The following is a 21,354-nucleotide window of genomic DNA, read 5'->3' as shown; positions in this document are numbered from 1 at the left end:
CTCTTTCAATATTTACACCAGATTCTATTTCATATTGTAATAGCTTGCAATACTTAGTCAAAACTAGTTATTCCCCTTGCACTCAAATCAATGTGTTCTTCTATTGAAGCATTTGTGCACAGTATTTGATAGGCTGACCACTAAAGACATGTAGGCACAAGGCGATTATTTGAGATGACAAGATGGGTCCTCTAGTAACAATAAAATACAAGTGGTGGCGAGGTACAGCCTCTCCCATCTGTGCTCTGCTCCACGCATTACAACGCACACAGCTTTAGCCTGTCCTTAGTAAACTGTTGAATGGATTTGGTGTGATGTGTTCGCATGTTGAGGGATTTTGCTGCCAAACGATGCATCACATCTCACCATCTTAGCCAAGTCCTGATTTAAAGGAATGGCATTTCTTTTTTAAGTTTCATCATTCTATAATGCCATCTGCTCGTGATTCCTTCTCTCCTGGGAGACAGTATTTTTCAATCCTCATGCACATTTTCTACATCAGCTCAAAATTATACTGTTGCTCAGCTCTGTTCCTCGTGCACTCTATACTCACAAAGAATCAGAGTGTAAGAGAGGCCCTTGACCTTTCAAGATGCATGGATTTCTTGTCATGGCTACTGGTATAAGATGAGTTTTATTGCTCCACTGCTCCATCCCCTCCCCCACTTTCCTAGGTGATACAACAGCCACTCACACACTGCTGTTACTGCAGACCTGACATCCCTATTATCTGTGTTGGTTCTCCACCATGAGTATGAGACTGCTGACAGACTTTTTGGGGCAAGGAGTGACTTTGACTAAGTGAAAAGGGCTGTTACGAAAGAGAGAGGAGGCACAGTGGAGCACGGGGGGAAATGCACTTCTGGACCCTCACAGATCTTTAGAACCTCACACAAGCAGAACCCGCTGTCAGACAGCGAGCGCCACAGTCACCAGCAGTTCTCTGTACTAGCGAACAGCGTTAGGATATTTTTTCGCAACATCATTTCAAGTCTGGTGAGGTGCTATGACAACAACTCTGTTCTCTTGCTGGGTGACAGATTTCCAGCGCTCACAATAAAGCCTTGTTACTTCCAACTCACAGGTACAGGTAATGAAATTCAGGCAGCTGGCCTGACATGTGGAGCGGAAATCTCATCTCGCAGTGCCACGGGGCAGCTGGCAGCGCCGCACACCTGTAATGTGCCTTGCTGCCTTCAGGCCCTGTGGGGATGACTCCTCTTCCTGACAGGGGCCTGCAGAGGACGTGTCAGCTGCACTGGCCTTTGTCACACTGTCATCCTTTCCCTCACATGCCACTCGACCAATTATCATCCTCTAAAGGTCTTTTAATAAATCCGAATGATCACCCGAGGTGGTCGGGTGATCTCCTTTAACTGCTTCACAGGGGGAAAAAATGTGTTTCATTATAGGGTGCGTTACAGAGCTGTGTTACCTTAAAGGCTGATTGACTGACTGAATGATAGAATCAATAGAAAGGAAACATGAGCACTACAGTAAGCGTTTTATGACATCAAATCCTTACTCACTGCTGATTGATTATCCATAATGTCAACAGACAACCTTCAGTGCTTGCTAATGCATTGCAAGACAGCAACCAAATTTGCTCGTAAGTCTTTCATTCTTTCACCGCCGGGGAGCCAAAAATGAACCATCTATTACGTCTGCAAAGCTAGAATATGCAACCTAACCATCACACCCCCTTGAGTTATTGAATAAGCTTCCTAGAAAAGGACTAGCCATGCTTTGTGATCTAATATCCTCTCAACATATTTCAAAGTGAAGTGAAGTGTCCTTTTCTGTTTTCATCCCCGGCTGTATGCTATCTCTGTGTGACAGCTGGCTGTAATTTAACAAGGGTTTGTGAAGGTGATTTACTTAGCCACACCTCCAGGACTTTGCACATCAGAATTGTCTAGTTATTTCCTCCATAAAGGCACTTCTCTGACCAGGGCTTTTGATATTCCTATCATCACCTATGAATAAGATATTACACTGAAAGAAGAACTGAAAGAAAGTATTGGATTCTGAAAAATCACTGTCTCACTACAGCAGTGAAAGTTGCAAGTTTTTGAAAGGCAGGACACTGAAACTCTGCACATCCTTGGACATTGATTCTGCTAATGCACCCTCTTTCTTATAATGCAAGCGCATTCATAATTAATGGATCCTGACATGCAAAAAGTTGATTTTTATCAATAAATATCGTTAACAAAGTGACTTCTACCAGACATGCAGCAAATGCATTTTTTGAGGCTGAATGTCATACTTTAGCTCAAGAAGATCATAGTTTGGCTAACAGCGAGGATTAAGCTTATTGCAGGGTGACCCCAAAATCTGTCAGTGTGACGTTGGCACAGACAGACAGTTTAATAGGATGGCCATCTGTGAGAATGTACTGTATCTCCCTTTGGTGTGTGAGACACCTGCCGGGAAGCCTTTCCAACACATGATTAATGCTGCGAAATACTTTGTTAGGTTTAGGAAAAGATCACCATTAAGTACATTACATATGTTACATTACGTACAGTGTCCTGGGTCAAAGCCCTGTGTTTTACCCATCCACCCAACCCAACCTCCTCCACACATAGACTTTTTTTGCTCTTTATACTACGTCACCTTGTTCTGAGCATCTAAACACTAATGGGTTAACGTTAGAATTAGTTGCAAGCCCGGTGCGGTTCATACAGACACTAAAAAGTGTCTTTCGAGGGGCATAAATATCGATTTTTGATGAGCTGGGAGTGAGAAAGGTCCGCAGTTACACATTACTGAGTAGCAAGTTACAGTGATCAATTTGCAGTACTATGTTTTAAACATTACTGATGATACCAGTAATGTTTTGTTTCCACTTATTTGCTGTCGGACTTTAAGTTAAAATGGAGGGTTGATATCAGTTTCATCTCAGTGAAGGGATGGTCCAGAACATGCTAGCTTGGCACACGGGCTGCAGGTTGGGGGCCAAAAGAGAAGAAACCTACCAGTAACTCGTAAGTTGTCTCATTTTCATGTGACATCTTCTCAGCTTGCAGGTTAGCCACTAAAGGCCTCAAAGTATACTTTGAACAAAGAAGTTTGTATGACGTGTTGTTCAATCATGTCTAAAGGCAAAAATCTACTGGATGGCCTGACATGAAGGCAGAGACAAAAGCTGGATCCCACTGCCTCCCTGATCTCTGTCTTCTGCATGTCTTTGCAGTCTTGAGGCACTTCACACAAATGTGGATAATGTTGCATATTTTTGGACTGTCTCTCCCTGAAGGCATTCACGGTGTTGCACTCTGGTGTATACACGAAAAGTGCTCTAAGGAAGGCGCCTTTGGCGAATCTAGGCTGAGTAATGAAAAGTCATCTAACAAGTAATGTATCTCTGCCTCTCTTCCTTTTGATATCTTGCAGTTAGTGAATTGAGCTGAGTCAAGCTGAACCATACCATGCAGTTGAAACAAGGCTAATGTGACAGAACTGCAAAACTAACTGTGATGGAAGTAGACAATGGTAATGGAAACGGAGGGCAGTGTGACAGCAGATAGTGCAAGGCAGGGCAGGAATTGGCTGGTCTGACACTCATCTCTGGGGTTGAGTGTCAGTGAAGTTGGCTGAACTACTTTTGAACCCAACGCTGCGCAACCTCCTCTACTGCTGTCTGCTGTGACTGACCCCTCGGCTGACAGAGCTGTCAGCAACCCGGCAGGAGAGAAACTCTGTGGTGCACCAGGATTTTACCAACTCATTTTATTTTTTGGAACTGTGACATGGTTACAGAGCTTTACTTTATGTAAAACCCAAGACTAACATAGGCTGGAACATACATACTGTATCACATTGGTTGATAAGGCGTATTGAAAAATGAGTATGAAACTCCTGATTCAGGGATAGACGCATTACTCAAACCCAGAACCCTTACTGTGAAAAAAAGTCATATGTTCATGAATGTGCATTTGCTCCTTGCTGCCAGCTGTGCCTCCAAAGCGTGGGAATAATCACATTAGCCTCTTCTCGTGTTACCACCCTATTGCAGCATCGTCACTGCCTCTCTATCTGGCCTGAGCCCGATCAATCAATGATTATTAAGCTTAAAAGCTTCGGCACTCCCTTCCTACTGTCTTTTCTGTTAATGAAGACCAATTCCCATTTAAAGCAATTGCAGTGGTGTCAAATTCAAAGCTGGATGTATTGAAGTGTCTAAGTAAATTAGGCTCATGTTGCCTGACACGTGTAAGTAGCTGAGAAGGAAGCTGGGATTAATAAAGGTTTCTCACTCCGGTAGACGATATACGATACTCGGTTGAGAGAATTTGCTTATGTGTACGTGAAATCTGAACCTACTGTATTGAAACAAAACAAAACCCAATGGAAATGACTGATGGCGCTAATAGAAAGCCCTGAGACCAAAATGAGCAGGTTCAACCTCCAACCAAGCCAAACTCAAACATTCTGCATTTTTCTTCCATTCAGTCTGATGGAAGAAATCACGGCTTTGTTATGGATTTGGCCTCTGCCATATGAGTTATTGACGGAACAATTGGAGTGGAAATAGGAGTCAGCACACGGCAAGGTCTCCCACAAGGACATTTCTATTATGTTCAAGCTGAGGAGGGGAAAAAAAGAAGAAAATCTGCCACTGATTATCTAACGCACTCACATAATGTCAGTCAGTATAGCCTGGCTAACGTCACAAATTCAGTTAGAAGTCTCCCTGCGTTCCAGAGGATAACGCTGTCACTTTTGACAAATGGGCTGTTTGGACCTTTATGACTGCGGCTGTGACTGAACCAGGAAAACACACAAGGACATTTCAGTCATTTGTCCAATTAATTTTTAAATGCTGGGGAGTTGTAGTGACAGTGTACAACTTCACTGAGAAATCCCAAGGGGGCAAAGTTACAGAGCCAGGGTCGTCTGAACTGCACTGTTGGGGATGTGGTTTGGTCCATGCTCTGGAGTGAGACCAAACGGTCTGGTCTCATCTCCGAGGGCTGTTTAGTCAGACGAGCTGGCCATGGTGATTAACATTTGGGGCCTGAATGACTCATCCCCGCTTCAGCCTCAACCCAGAGACAATTACAGCGAGTCACAGCACTCCAGCAACAGACACTCCATCATTACCTGTGGCTCAACAGTGCACAGATGACACTCTGTGCGTCTCATCTGAGTCAGACCTTCTATTTTCAGGGGAAATCATTTCTATCCATCAACCTATCAGATGTGTCTGTAAACAATGCAAATGGGGGTGTTGGCAGATGGTGCTCCAATTACCGTGCATTTGTAAGGTTGTTCAAAGTGTGGTGGATCAGCATATTTCACTTACAGTCTCACTGTGTGACAAGCTGTACTCTGCTGGTTTATGCTCTTTGTCTTTGCCATAGGTAATTAATGTCATTGTCATGTATGCTCGAGTGAAGCTAGATTCTTTTGATGTCTTTCATTCTCTGAGAATGTCTTTTAGTTTGTGAGCAGAGATGGAGTCGCGTAATGAGGCGTGCGAAGATTAAGATCTGAAATATTTTGTGATTTTTCTTCATCAGCTCTCTTCAGCACATTGAGGACATTCTCATCAACGACCGGTCAGCCGATTCAAAGATAAAATGTATCACTGTCAAACAAAAAAAAGAAAACATTGTCAGCAGTGACAAAATACTCCTTTTCTTTGATTAGCAGTGTAGTCAGAGTGAAAATGGGACAAGGGGAGGCAAGGAGCATTTCTAGACGAGATCCCCAGAGGTCTGAATAAGTCGCATTTAAAGTTGCAGCTGAAATTGAAGTGTGAGGAAAATAAAGTTGTAAAAGAGCCAAGCAGCAGTGAGATTCCAGAGGCGAAGTCAGAGCATCTGAAAGAAAGTGTTTCTACCGCTCAACATTAAATGCCGAGTTTACAGATTGCATTTGATTTATCCACCAAGGTCAGGAACTTTTATGAGAGTGGAAACTCCACACTGACGGCCTCTGATCATATGAGTATTGCCTTTTAATGTTTCTTTGAAGTTGTTATTTTGCAGGACAAATGGACCATCTGTCCTGCATCCTTAATGCTCAGTCAACTATTACATTTTCATCAGTCAAATTGAGTAAAAGCAGGCGTACCTCTCATTCTGCTCATGGACTGAGCACACAAATGATTTGGTTAGCCACTTTAATGACCTATGCTCATCAGCCTTCGATGTTACTGCACCCTTGAAAAGTAGATGAGTTCACAAAGTTAATCCATCTCTCTGGCTTAATGACGCAACACCGGTCATAAAAACAGAGGACAGAAAAGCTTCATACAATTACAAACTAAACCTTCTGTAAGTGTTATTTCGCATTATGAAAGGCATGTATTAGGAAGGGGCTGAAGATGCACAAATGGCATACACCTTTGACATACAGGGCTCTGATTTTGAGCACTAATAGCAGTTATTAATGGTCCTGCGGTCCTGAAGCAGCTATAATCAATGTTTTTTATTTACATGGGTCACTCATAGGGATAAATTATTACCTGACATTGCTGTTCCCCTCAGTTCTTCGTACCTTTGTGGCGACTTTTAACTCATTACTCTCTTCTTTGGACTTTTGCTTAATATTTCCTGCTATCATTGCTTTAATCTCTTTGAATTTCTTAACTCTTCTTTTATATTTAATGCAGTGTTGGTAAGTATTGTCATTGTTACTGTGAATGCATTTGTTTTTTAAAATATGTGACAAAACCATGTGAGACTGTAACAGCTTGTTCTCTTTTCACATCCCATTTTTTTCTAATTCAGTTTGTCAGCACTACTGCAGGGCTCCGGTTTGCCCGGCGAGTCACTGCTGTCAAACTTGTCAAAATGTCACCCCAAGGCACTGTGGACCAGCAGCTTTTAACACACTAATGTCAGAGCCAGTTCCAATAAGGCATTAGCATTTACCGTACATGATGACACAAGAAATCATTCTTTAGCAGCAACAGTTTAACTGAGCATCAGTTTCTTCCTGATGCTATTACACATCAACCCCAAGACAGTTAAAGGTAATTTTATCCAATGTGGAAATCCTCTCCAAGTCATTTATTGTAATTTCACGCATATTTCTAGTATTTTCATACGATCCACTCTGTAGGAGTGCAGTGAGCTCCCTCAGTGTTCTCCAGAGATGCCGAGGTTATTCAGAGTACAGTAGGAGGTATTTAAGGCGTACTACATCTCTAGTGCGTTTCCAAGCGGCCTGCAATAAGTGGGAGGCTCAGGGGGGGTTTGGAGGGCATTTAGAAGTGGGACACGGTGATGCCAGACTACTCCCCACCAAGCTCCCTATTAACATCACTCTATGCATGCGTATGCAAGCATTATGCTTCAGCACCAACATGAAGCACACAAACACTGGCTGCATTATTGGATGTGTTCCTTTAAGAGCCCACTGTCAGGGAGAGAGACCAGGAGAGGCACTGGCACAGGATGGACTTTCCTCACTGGAGAAAAGCCTTTTTTTTCAGTCACAGTGATTCTCTATGGATGAGGTGAACAATCCTGTCAACACTGTGCGCACGCTGCCAAAACACTGTGAATCATGATCCAATTATGATTTGTTTTTCAGCGGACTTCCAGGATTTTCATGTGTCCGTCCTTCTGCTTAACTGGAAAGACGAGGCAGGCCAGCACACAGGAGCTGGTTATATAAGAGATGGAGCTTTACACTGTTCCTGTTGTTTTATCTTATTGACCCAACTTGGAAAGCAACCCACACTGGCACTTAGCATACAGGCACGCAGGCTTCGGCGCGACCCTCATAGTTGAGCCCAAACTGACATGTCAGATAAAAGCTCCCAGACAAGTGGAGATGGTGATAAAATGGTCATACATGATAAGAACTCACCCCTGCAGCTGCAGAGGTGATATTCAGAGCTTTCGGCTGAACTGTGATATCTTAAGTGCACACAGGAACAGCGAGTAGTGGCCCATAGACACCTCGGATGGAGGTTTGTCTTAAAAGAGGAGAGATATAGCCTCCATGGGCCCCAGAAGCACTTCAGAGAGAGAAGAGAGTGTGACTCATGGGTGGCAGCAGAAAGACGTGCAGGCAAGCTTCCTTCTGACCAGCATTACTAGAGAGATTCAGTGCTCTCAGCCCAACCAGCTGTCACTCCCTGCTGTGGTAGGTGAATGGACGATGTGGGAAGCTGCTATTTACAGTAATTTCATCTACTCCTTGAAGGAGATTCAACATCTCTCCTTTTGTGCTATTGCCGTAATGTTACACAAATCTCCAGCATCTCCATGTCATCCGCACTGCAGGAGTGGAGTGAACTTCCTCTGTGTCCTGTCTCTCAATCATCCTAAACCCATTCACTGATGTGGACGGTGTGGGAGATTAAGGTTGGCACTGACTTGAGAATTATCACCTCTCCCATCACTCAGGATGTTACATGAAAAAGGACAATTTTGAAGATTTCAATCATCGTTGGTTTGGGGGCACCTGTAGTCACTAGTCTTAACAGCAAACACAGGTCACAAAACAAACTCTTGTCGTATTAACGAAAAAGTCAGACAGCAATTGGCTTTTCTCCATCATTCTGTGGGCAACCGTGGTCTGATTTGATGCTGCACAGAGCTCAGTCTGCGGACAAGGCTCACTGACAAACACATTTTCCACGCATTTCCTCTGACTGCTTCATATAAAGGTCAACTCATGTTTCGCCAGTTAAATGCTTTTAATATGAAGCTGCAGCAACAGGAAATGTTCAGTTTGCATTAGCATTAACTTAATACTGCATTTTTCCCGGAAATGGTGAGACCAAAAGCCAGTTCGTTATACTACAAATATATGAATATTTCAGTACTTTGATAGTGGGCCATAGGCTCAATCACCATTGTGTTACCTCACTGGGCCATAGTGACCTAACAGACATTTATTTAAAGGAATAAATTTAAACATCTACTCAGTCTGACACCTTGACAAATATGGGATAACTTGTATTAGTCACTATATAGCTCCTGCTCCAGCAAATTGCAGTTATTGCAAATTCAAAGATCTGTCCACCTGACTTGAACCTGAATTATGTTGTTAAGGAATTAAAATACATTTTTTCCTCCTTTGTTTTTCTCCCCCATCACACTTAGAACTACATAGGCTGCATGGATAAAAATACCAAGTGATGATGATAAAAAAAATGTGCTGGATATGAATAAATGAATGGGGAAATATGACGTCTCAGAGGACCAGATATTTTTCCAAAGATGGAATGCTTGAAATGAGCTTCAATTATTAATTAGCAAGAAGCAGGAGGAATGCTGAGAAAAGGAAATGACAGGGGAGAAAGAGGAAAGGGAAAGGTTGTAAAAAGTCGCAAGACTTCGGCAATGCAAGCAGCTTTGTGATGTGATAGTCAACTTAGCCTGTGACAGTGTTAAAAATATTATTGTTGAGAAGGTAACATTTTACACAGCCAACTTAGTTTAGCATGCTGCCATTTGCTAATTAGCGCTAAAAATAAATTTTAGTTTTACAGATACTTAGTCATAATCCAAAAATTTTTCACCAGGTCTGCTTCTGCATTTGGAGCTCAGTATAACCGTCCAGCTGGCTAAAAATTGACTTCACAGAGGCATGACTGTGGCTCAGGAGGTAGGGTGGGTTACTGATCCCCAGCTCCTCCTGTCCAAATACCAAACTGTCCATGAGTGTGTAAAACGCTTACAGCAGCCTGTAGAAAACCTGCCGCTGCTGCCATCAATGTGATGGCCAAATCTGTCTTCTTATTCTAACCCAAGTGAGCAGATTTGATAAGAAAATACCAAATGGGAGAGAAAGATAGAGAAGCATGTCCAACAGAAAGCTTCTTAATTTTTCTCTAACACATGCTAACAGTGGGAGACCGCCAACAAAGCCCGCCTTAGAGCAACCCAAACAGGACATATCAGCTGAAATGTCAAGATGATCCTCAGCCGCAGACAGACCGGCAATGTCGACGGCCGTGAATATCTATACAAAATTTCATCCTGATCCATCCAATACTCACATTTCAGTCTGGACTGAAGAGTTGGACCAACGTTTCCATCTCAAAATCTGTGCCGTTAGCGTGGCTAAGAAGCGATCTCTACTGATTTGTCCTACAGATGGCGCTTTCAGAGCACTGCACTTTTCCTCATCCACTCACCAGTGGAGAAAGTCTTGGAGTGTATTGAGCAAGAAAATAACACAGTTGCAATTGTCAACCAATCTGTACTCTCTGTGAATAGACTATTAAAGCTTACACACACCCAAAGGCCACTGGCACCAAGCAGTGCCTTTGAACTTCCCGGCATGGCTCATTACTAATATTTACCCACTAATGGCTCCTAAAACTCATCTGGATCAAAGTTGTGTGTGATAGTACCACACATACTATTGCTGTAATACCCGCCTTCAGGTGCAATTTGACTGCCAAGAATTATCCAATCAAACATTTAATGACCTGAATAAAAGGAAGGGGGGATGCAGAGGAACTGAACTCTCCCTGGGTCGGTCAGGACTGCTTTAAGTCCTTTGGCAACAATTAACTGTGTGTCAAAAACCAAGAAGCTGTTAGAGCAACAGTCCTGGCCCCCAAGTCACAGAGGGGGAAAAGGGGAACACACACACACACACACACACACACACACACACACACACACACACACACACACACACACACACATGCACACACAGGGATGAGAGATGTAAGCTATTAATAGTTTGTGAGCTTTACCCCATCAGAGCAGTAAAGTGGCTTCTCTGCTCAGCTTAATTGCGTTTCCCAACACAGTAGTGCTTCTCATCATGGTTTGAGTTTCTTTTTTGTGTGTCTCCTGTGCCAGTTCTACTCATCTAGCTATCGCACCCTATCTGCTAAGCATGGCAAAGATAGCGAGGAAAAACACAACCGCCGGAACGAGCGGTGTGCATCAAAGCAGCGTGAGGCTCGTTCATGAGTTCCAGTGTGCATGAGCACGTACGGTATGTGTCTACTTCTGTTTGGACAAATTTCCTCCACAAGTTTTTTGAGGCAATAAGGCGTCCTGCAGATATTGGATTGTTTTGCTTCACTTCCTCTTTTCCGTGGGAGGATAGAGACAGAGCAGGATAGCACTGCAGCACCTACACTGCATGGCCAGAGACAGCCTCCTCCCCTCCTGAGCACTCAGCCTCTCTGTAATGGCTAAATACATCACATTCACCTTTGTCTAACTGCCTACACAGTTTACTTAATCGTTGTGCAGCAGATATGGCAATATAAAGGTATCTTAACCCTTACCACCTATACATTTCACAAAGGTGCTGCCCACATTTTGAAATATTTTTATCTCTCGCCTAGGACTATAGCCTTTGCTCCTGGCAGTAAGATACTGATGTCTTCCAGTTGACAGAGGCTCAGGCCTTTGGGATGAAGCTGCCAGTGTTTTCCCAGGCGACTGAGCATATTGGTGGCCATCTGCCTCTCTGCAAGCAGCGCCTTCACACTGCGCGAGGCTGCCCACCCACTGAGTCCAGAGGCCATGGGCGCTCTGCCCTCAAAGACCCAGCACCTCTCTATCGTTTGGCCTTTTTGACATCTTTGGTTAGTGACTGGCAGTGAGCTGAAATATAAGAAAATACGAAACTATGTCAGTTTAAATAAAGATACACAGTGAGACACATTTCCGGTCTTCAAATTATTAATATTCCTCAGCTTTCGTCCTCAAAAGCCTCAAATCCAAAATCACATTTTCAAAGCAGGAAGGGCGGAAAAATCCTGTCACTCTCAGAATCATCTGTCTGTTGTCACTGTGTATGACTAAAACATGAAATGATGAATATTCCCTCAGGCAGCATCCTGACAAGCAAAAACTAGCCTCTTAAATGCGTTGCCTCCAGGCATGTGTAGCATTACATAATGAAGCTCTGCTGTGAAATCCATGAAGATACCCAGTGTTACATGCAACTACAGTATGTGCAGCGTGACGGCTTCTTCGAATACACGGAGGATAAAGACAATACTGAATAAACAATGAATGCATTAGCATGCAGAAAACAGACACATGTAGTACACAAATATTTTTGATAGCTACGTGACACCTGTCTCAGACATTTGTCTCATAGCTCTGATTTGATTATTGATCGCCATACCTGGATTCCTGGCAGGGACTTGAACTGGAAATTCCCACCGCTACGCTAACAGAGTATTTACAGTACACAAGTCATTTGTTGCTGGCAATGCACTTCCACTACCCCCTTAAGCTGCCAACTGCTGACGTGTGACGCTCTGCTCATTGCACACAATCCTAGTAGCATCATTATCAGAAGTATCGTGAGAAATCAGGCTTCTGAGTACAAAGGAGATCCCTGACAGTTTTTCCGGGTGGGCTGCAGACTAGAGGTGTTTATTACAAAGATGGAGGTTTTTAGGAAATTCTTCCAGTTGTCACAAGCCCTAAACTCCACAGTGACACACAGCAGTGAACAACGGGCCTAAAAGAGAAATTTTACCACTGAAGCAGCCGCTGTCAACAATTATTTCACATCCTGTCTTGCCCATCCTTCCACTAATCTGTTTACCTCGATTTATAAATGGACTGTCATTAGGAGCAGATGAAACAACAGATTTGGGGCAGTGGGACGGGATCTGTCAACTCCATCCTGCTTATAGCTCACTTTTCCCCGATCAAGACAGCAGACTCGGTGGTAGAAGTGGATCCTGTGGTTTAAGTCTGATCAAAAGAAGCTTTTTTTTTCAGTGGGCTGTCACAGCACCGGCAGAGAAATAACAAGCAATTCGTTGGTTGAGAAGGAATAACCACCCCCTCATAGGCTGTTTCCAATCCCGGCACTGGAGTATCAGCTACTTCCTCCCAGCCGAACATTCACGTAATTAGCCACCAATACTGCTCACCCTCTCCAATCAAGCAGCAGCTTTTGAAAGTGAGGCACCATGGGGATGATTTAATTACCCTTGACACGAAAAGGACCTCTTATTGCCAAACCCTCATTGATGGGACTGAGAGCTTATTAAAACACTGGAGGGCTGAAGTTTCCCAGAGTAGTGACGGTACCATGGTAGGAAGAAGGTCTTGAAGATAGTTTCAAGATGGCTGAAAGAGACACTTTCCTGACACCTGAGTTTGACAGTGAAGCCAGCGTGTGGTAGATACACACTGATACGGACCAGTGGGCTGTCAGGAGCTTGTCTATGGGTCATTGGCTCTCAGCGAATGTTTCTCCCTTCATATAGGCTACTTTCTGTAGCACACACATAGACTCAGCCTTACCTTCCTGTAGACGATCATATTTGGGGAGTCCTCCTCCGGATCGGTGGTGCCCACGCCTCCCTGGTCTCTGGACCCCTCTGCCATTTTCACTCAGACCTGTCATAAGAAACAGACAAACCACATGAACGCAGCACCAAACATCGCTGGACGGTGGAAGAACACAAAATGACGATTTGATAAACATCAGTCTGCATTTCTGTTTCCCCCGGGAACCAACATTCCTCCAACCTTTATCGTCGTGACATTCAGCTGCCAAAATGCATGCTGCTGTCTCGAAAGGGAGACGCCTGTCACAGTCGGGACAGATATGAGAGCTCAGGTAGGCTGATGTAAGATGAATATTAACAAAGCTACAAAGTCAAATCATGGGCATGCAGTGCCGCAGTGATTCACAACCAGGTGTACTTGAGGGGTACTTCTGCAGCTATTACATGAAAGATTGTGGAGAAGCTCAACTAATTTGAAAAAATACTGATTAGAATTTTAATTTTAAAAAAATATATGCACATTTGAAGTTAGCTGTAACACCTGAACACCTGTAACCGAGTGTGAAAATGAGCAAATATGAGCTGAGAGGGCTAAACAGTGGATAGGTGAAATAGTCAGCTAAATGTAATGGATAAGCAGTTCAAACAGATAGCGTTAGCTAAAAGTAATGGATGTTGAAATAACTGGAAAAGGCCAAACAGCTGAAATAGTTGGGCAAAAGTAAAGGATAAATACAGTGCATACTGTACCTACTTGACATAGCTAAACTTAGCTGGATAAATAGTTGGAGTCGATGATACACTTGAATACTTCACTAAATGTAATGGCGAAATGACTGAAATACCTAATGGATGAATAAAAATAATAAGAATTAAAAAAAAAAAGTTATGCCGCTCAATATTGCTGTAGTCCAAACGCAATCCCGCACATTAACAGTTCAAAAAAAAAAAAAAAAAAAAACCCTTACAACAATACACACTTTTTACATAATCAAAAGCATTAGCTAACATCCAATTAAAAATCAGTTCAAGTGAACACACTGAACATGTCGGGTGGTGTCGATTAAGCGTTGCTTCTGACAGAAAACACTTCAGTCTAGCACGTCAGCTCAGGTGGGTCAGGATGGCAGCAAGTACACAGCATGTGTGTCTATAGCCAGCTTGGCTGTGAGGTTGATGAGTCATCTTTCTTCATAAGAAACTGATGTGCATAATGAATGCACCCTCACTGAGGTGTGGGAGTTTAACTGTGGTCAGTATCAGCCTCCATGTTTGTTGTTTTTATGCTAAGTGTTAGTTAGCAATGACTCCATTGGTAGCAATCATATGATGGTTACCTCTGATCTGCCTGCGCTCCCCACATTAACACGCCCCAAGCTTCATTCTTTGAGAGCTGCTGTCAAGGGATTTATTTACAACTTCTACACAGTCCCCATGGCTTACTGTAGGCTGTCTCCACTCTCCCTCCCTCCCTTTCACTCCGTCAGGAGAATTAATTCTGCTTAACTAAGGATTTCCATAACCCGCGCTGACGACTGGGCTTCAGCGAGCCTCTGTCGCCCCATCTACCCTTTGCCACTGAAGGCTCCCGTGTGTATTAAATGGGTTAAACCATTTGTTAGTCCTTTAATCGTGTGGAGGAAAGAGGGGTGAGGGGGTGGATTACACAGTTCAACACATTCGTGATTTTTGGTACTTATAAAACACAAAGTGTGAGAGGATAAAGCTGCCAGGGAAGAAAATAATCAAATGGCTCACCGGGCCTCACTTTTCACTGTAGCAGCTATTTGTGTTTGAAAAGAACTATGATGAGCTTTAGAGGGAAGAAAGCACAGAGGATACAGACTGTCACATGAGCAGGCACAATATGAAACCTTCATACATTAACTGAATTAGTAACACTGCATCTTGCCAAGGGGCAGCCGCTGGCAAGGGATTTGTACTAGATGAATTATATAATTTTTCACTGTGCAATGTAACAAGTTTGAGCAACTGTAAATAACGGCTGTGGTGGAGAGAGAGATAAATAGAAATAGTTCAGATTCAGCGTGTCACCGGCTTGCACAGAGCAGACATGTAAGGTGGCTTTGTCACTGTAGTTGAACACTTTAATCTATTACACCATGGAGCACGGTGATGCGCATGAGTGAATAAGTAATCATCCGCTCTCGCCTTATTGTTTGTTATTGCCACCAGAAGTGCGGAGTGCAGCACTCCCCATTGGCTAACGTGTCTGTGCTCTTTTTAGAGTCTGAGCACATTAGACAGCTAATCTTTGCATCCGCCTCAAGGGCCGTATGGAAAGACAAGGCAGTATGGATTGCATAGCACCTGCTTAAAGAAAACAACAGTGCACCAATAGGTCCCCTGCGGACAGGAAGCTGTAATTCTAGAGAACAACTTCCTCTCAATTGAGCTGCTCAAGCATGCAAATCAAACTCACAGAGGGCCCATCCAAGATGTTAATTGAAGGCTTGTGTCAAAGTGATGGAGGATGGACACTGAGAGACAACCAGAGAGCACCAGCATGCCCTCGTGCCGTACAAGTGTGTCCCCTCACATGCACAGCCTCAAATCCGAGCACACAGTAAACACCAATTTCTGAGGAGACAAATACAAAAGGACATTGCACACACACACATATTCACAGGGCAGAGCCCCCTGCAGTGGTTCAAATAAACAAGCCAACAGACGCCCAGTCAACTGAAACAAACTGAATAAACTGGAGTTCACACACAAACATGCACAGAATGAGCCGTGCCCCAGATACACCCTGAACCACATTGTGACTGTGTGAGTCCCAGAGCCCTGTTCAGTCTCAGCAGGCGAGCGGCCGAGTGCCATGCAACATCTGTGACACCTGACAGTTGCCATTACTGAAGCATTCATTACCTTAGAAACAAAATAATGCCTGGTCCACTCTGCTCCCCCGGTTGGCTTCCCCCTTAGCAACAAGCAGCAGGCAGGTTCATGGTATAATTGGCAGAGGGGGAGAGAAGGGGATGAAGAAGACTGGGTGATGAAAGCAGTGAAGCAGCGAGAAGGAGAGAGAGAGAGAAAGAGAGAGAGAGAGAAGCTGGCTGGTCACTGCAGTATTCCTCTATTCCTCCTCCTCCTCCTCCTCTTCTTCTCTCTTCACCAGTCCTGCCTTGCCCCGGCAGTTCAGGAGATCCTCACATGTGTGCACCTCGTTCATTCCCCCTCTCCCTCTGTCTGCATGTGCTCGAGTCAGAGCGAGAGCGAAAGAGTGAGTGTGTGTGTGAGAGAGAGAGAGAGAGAGAGAGAGAGGGAGGGAGAGAGAGAGAGAGAGAGAGGGAGGGAGGGAGGGAGATGCTGTGCAATAGAGAGGGGCAGATCAAGTTGGAAAAGGGGGAGGGATGAAGGAATTAGAGAGAATATAAAGGAAAGTAGAGGGAGGAGGAAGACACAGAGAGAGGGTGTGTGTGTGTGTGTGTGTGTGAAGCAGAGTGTGTTTGTGTGTGTGTGTGTGTGTGTGTGTGTGTGTGTGTGTGTGTGTGTGTGTGTGTGTGTGTGTGTGTGTGTGTGTGTGTGTGTGTGTGTGTGTGTGTGTGTGAGAGATGGATGAGAGATGCACACTGCAGCAGCGCCCACTGATGCTGAAAATGAGAAACATTTCATTAGGAAGATATTGAAATGCTAATACAAAAACAAGTTACTGTTACTGAGTGCACGCAGACGCCGGGCTATAAATATATATTCCAGACTCTTTGAGCGAGCGAAGCTTTTCATTTACCATTCAAAGCTTAAGCGTGAGAGGCTGCTCATTGCTTGTTTCCTTAAGAAGGCTATGATCCCAACTTAGACGCATTTCCACTACTTATATTTGCTCTTCTGAAGCTTTTATCTTCCCACATTACTATAAGTTCCATTTTGGTGCTGCAGGATGGCAAACATGCACTCTGCTTCTGTCTCCAGCTACTCGCTCTTGCATGTTCTCCTCGTTCCCTCTCTCTTAAAGGAAACACTGGAATCATTCAAGCTTAAATGGCAACTCGAACGAATGAACCTTCTTTCCTGCAATAAATGAGATCCCAAAAGCCCCCGAGGAAGATACTCCAGAAATACATGGCATGGCCAATTTGTGAATGCGTGCATGGAGAGCGAACACACACACAGACACACAGCCACACACATACAGATGTTTGTGTTGACAGAACCAGTTCACCAGTTATCAAAGAGCGATCTTGCATCTCTTTGCTGTGTGTTCTTCCCTCTTTCAGCTGTTATGGAAGCAAGGGTCCCGGCTCTGTGAAGCCCCCCATGTCATTGTTTTTGAAAATATTTGATTTGCTTCAGATATTCTTCACACACAGGAGAGACCTCGAATGAACATTTCATTAAGTGAAAATAGATGAAAAGCCCAATTCTCATTATTAAAAGCTTAGTGCGTTTTGGATTTTGTTTCTGGCGAAAGCAGGTGAAGTCTGAAAATTTAACTCAAAACTGCTGTTCTTGGTAAATGTGGTAACCAAGGGAAACCAAGGTCACACACCCACATGAGTGGCACACCTAATAGAGTGCGATATTCGTCGGCCCACGGTGCTTACCCCACACATTTCTCTAATAGTTTTCAGCAGGAAAAGAGCAGGCCTGTATATTATATCCCCCCTCCCATCCCACATTATAACAGCTCTGCTATCACAACTACACATCTACCATATAGCAACACGACATAACCACCCATCCCTCTGAGGACAACAAACCACACACATGATCAGCATATCTCCCTGTCCCATGAGCTGCTCTGGCATTAAGGAGTGCCATCATTAACAAGGTGACAGACAGGCAGGCACGCAGACAGATAGACAGGGACTTCTCTAATCTGCTTTAAGGGGGCCAGCCCTGCTATAATCTGCATTAATGCTAAATTATTGAACAGGCTGTTCACAGCCACACCACTGCCAGAGAGCAACACTACTGGCCACATGCGTGGCACCACAGAGACCCTGCATGCATATGAAGTGAAGGCGAGTGTGGTGTCTATGTATTAGCTAAAGAAAAGGTTAGGTTCACAATATAAATCACTGATTGTTCCTTCTCTCAATACTGGCTGTGCAGAGATCCCATTATGATGCATTTTCATTGTGAGAGATGGGGGATAGTTAACCGTCCGCGTTCTGTTCAGCTAAAGCTAAATGAGGTTTCAGCAGTCAGTTAACAAATCACATTGGTATCTTCCAAAGACTGTCTCTTTAATATGAAATTCCCTCCTTCTATCCATGCTAGCAGTATGACTCCAGGGATGTTGGTCTGTGTGTTGTTCAGCTGAAATATCTCATCAATTACTGGATGGATTGTCATGAAATTTGCTCCAGATATCCCAGGCCCCTAGACATTTTGGTGATCCCCAGACTTTTCATGTGCCATTATAAAGTCAAAATTTATATCTGCCCAACTAAGCCACGTTACTTGTTGGAGCTCAGCATCAAGGAAACAGTGGAAACAGGAGAAGGAATTTTGCACTGAAAAGACAATTTTGGAAGACACCCACACGACTGATCTATCTCAGACTGCTGGAACCTCACATTAGCTTCACCTTACATGCATTTTTACTCAGAACTTGGACTGTACATTCCCTCCATATCTCCTCCATTGGAATCACATGAGAAAGATCTATTCATGGCGAGTGCGCTCAGGAGGAACAATTCTATCCATCAATACCTATATAAATGTACATGCTGCCACGTGAGTACTATTTGAAGACGGACAGAAGGAAACATGAGCCTCTCCTTTAGTTTAATTTGACCAAATATCCAGAAACCACATTGCAGTAGTGTAACCATAACAATGCTCAGACAACACACTCCAGTCACATCTCGGATCCATAATTGTCCACATCCTCACCCTGGCGTCTCTCGGGTTATCCTCATCAATCAATCTGTCTGGTCTAGACTCGTGTCTGTCAGGGCGCCTGCCATGTGTAATCATGCCTATGTGGAAAAACAGCACTTCTCTGTTAATCACAATACAGCAGCAGGCAGCCACCTCCTGCCAGGCCACTGACACGGATCTATTTATTCTTAACGCCACCTCAGAGGGCCCCTGCAGTTCCATTACTTATCCCGTTTTTTTGTCTTGTTAAAAAACATTCATATCTGCCACGGAACATCACAGCAAACACCAAGACCAAGTGTAATTCAACAAAATATCTTTAATAGATATAAACATTTTTACACATCACAGCTCAATGGAAACAGAATCACATGCTGTCACACATGTTAAGAATGAAGGTGCAGGGGCGGTCTGCTGTGCTAGGGGCCTGGGATTCATTCATCTGACTCCGGCTCATGGTCTGTCCTGCCTTATCCCCTCTTTATCTTTCTTATCGGTCCTGTCACTCCCCACTATATTCTAGCCAATAAAGCAGAAATACATCAAAAAATAATCTTAGAAAAGAAGAAGGAAGGTGCAAATTCTGATGAATATCAAATTCTCCATATATACAGTTGCACAGTATCTGAGTACAAAAGGAAACAGTTATGAGGCTTAAATAAGGACTTTCATTTCAGGTCGGGCTTACAAGCAGATTTACAGGCTGCAGAAAACTCTGCAGCTGAAATTTCAGGATATACACATTATCTTACTATGTAATCATATGTGGAACAGTACCGATTTAATCTACCGAGAGAATCACGGATCTGATTGAGGCCTTTTAGCATGCTATGGCCGGAGGAGGGGGATTGTTCCATGTAGCATTTTACATGTTGTCAACACAGGGTGGCACTGTCAGTCGATCCACTGCAGCAGGCGAGGCTGGAGAGACACTGATGTCTTTGAAAAACACGTGATAAGATTCAGTATTTTGGATCAAAAGTGAGCATTCTCCTGATTTAAAGGATATAATATATTCTCTCATATAGGAGACTGATCATAATAAGTACATGCAGATCTCTAACTGCATATGGCTGCTTTTCTTGGCCATCATCTTTGTCATAAATACTCTTTGCATACATATCATATTCAGGGCAGAGGTGAGAAAATAAATGTTAACATCATATATTTACAATAATCTGAATAAGTGACACTGAACTGTCAATCTCTATCTTTATGGCACCCATATTGTTGTGTGTTTTTTTTACAATATATATTCTTTTCATCAGCTTGTGACCAGTAGTCCTACACAAGTTTGACTTGCTTTCAACCCACTGAGTGACTTGTACAATCTTATTACATAGGCAGTACAGACAGGCACTTGACCTTACAGTGTTTACAGTTATGTGCTACGCAAAGAGTCTCTCTGTCTGTGTCTACTGCTACTGGAAAAGCATTACATCTTACAGGGGACCACATCTCCCATCGTCTCATATAGCTTCTTTTCTTTTGGTTAGTAATGAAAAAATAATCAGTGTTATCGCTAAATGAATAGGGAAAATTGAAGAATAAGCAAACAGCAACTAATTAAACACACTGTCACTGAAGTCTTCGAAAGCATTGACCTCTATCAGAGGAACGTAGGAAATTTTCCCTCAACTCTTGCATGAGATAAACACTTTTTAAAATCCTATTGGAGCTTTTTAATGGAAGTCTGTTCACTTGTGATTAGGGTAGCTCTGGAGCTAAAAGGGGACAGTAACTTTAAAATCCCTTTAGGTTAGTTTCAACATCTCGCTGTCTCGGACATGCAGGGATACCATCAATCCATTAAACTGGAAACAAAGCATATTTGTAAAACTTAAAGGAAGGGAGAGCATGCTGATCAAAGTGACAGTCGCACCACTGCTCTCTTTCTTCTATTCCCCTGTTCTTTGCCAAAAATAATGGAGTCTTTCATAGTGACTATACCACAGATTCACGAGGCTGAGGAAGGATGACATCTGAGTCCATGTTGGCACTGGTTTGTAAAAGCCCAAGAGAAGCAGTTCATGTTGGGGGTTTTTAATTCCGTTGTATGTGCAATACTGAACAACCAAGTTTCAGATCAGTCTGAGTAGTGGTCAAACTCCTAAAGCAGAGCAGTCGGTGGCTGTGTGCATCAGTTCATGTCGATGGTGTTAAAGACCCACTCTGTGAACTTCTTGAGCTTGGCTGAGGCGCTGTAGGACTCCTCCAGGAGGCGCTGGTTGTCCTCTCTCAGGCTCTGGATCTGAGCCTGCAGCGATGCCTTGGCATCCTTCTCCTGGTGGTGACAA

General features: G+C 43.6%; 2 protein-coding genes across 5 annotated transcripts in view; both read right to left on the bottom strand.

Annotated features, from left to right (window-relative positions):
* Positions 1-16,453, bottom strand: part of LOC139341979 (regulator of G-protein signaling 6-like) — a 40,406-nt gene extending 23,953 nt beyond the window's left edge. For 3 of the 4 annotated variants that reach the window (XM_070978770.1, XM_070978772.1, XM_070978773.1), the window contains exons 1-2: positions 16,097-16,453; positions 13,218-13,313 (exon numbers count right to left, since the gene is read on the bottom strand). In XM_070978770.1, coding sequence (XP_070834871.1) covers positions 13,218-13,301 — 84 coding nt within the window. In that variant the 5' untranslated portion in view covers positions 13,302-13,313; positions 16,097-16,453. Of the gene's footprint in view, positions 1-13,217; positions 13,314-14,962; positions 15,018-16,096 lie in introns of all 4 variants that reach the window. The other variant, XM_070978771.1, reaches the window with a different exon arrangement.
* Positions 16,454-19,356: 2,903 nt separating this feature from the next.
* LOC139342078 (signal-induced proliferation-associated 1-like protein 1) overlaps positions 19,357-21,354 on the bottom strand; it is a 35,326-nt gene continuing 33,328 nt past the window's right edge. The window contains exon 21 of the mRNA XM_070978963.1: positions 19,357-21,341. Coding sequence (XP_070835064.1) covers positions 21,198-21,341 — 144 coding nt within the window. The 3' untranslated portion in view covers positions 19,357-21,197. The remainder of the gene's footprint in view (positions 21,342-21,354) is intronic.

This window comes from Chaetodon trifascialis, chromosome 14 (genome assembly GCF_039877785.1).
Source record: "Chaetodon trifascialis isolate fChaTrf1 chromosome 14, fChaTrf1.hap1, whole genome shotgun sequence".
Taxonomy (NCBI): domain Eukaryota; kingdom Metazoa; phylum Chordata; class Actinopteri; order Chaetodontiformes; family Chaetodontidae; genus Chaetodon; species Chaetodon trifascialis.
The sequence above is the reverse complement of the archived record's forward strand: the minus strand, read 5'-3'. Positions and strand labels throughout refer to the sequence as shown.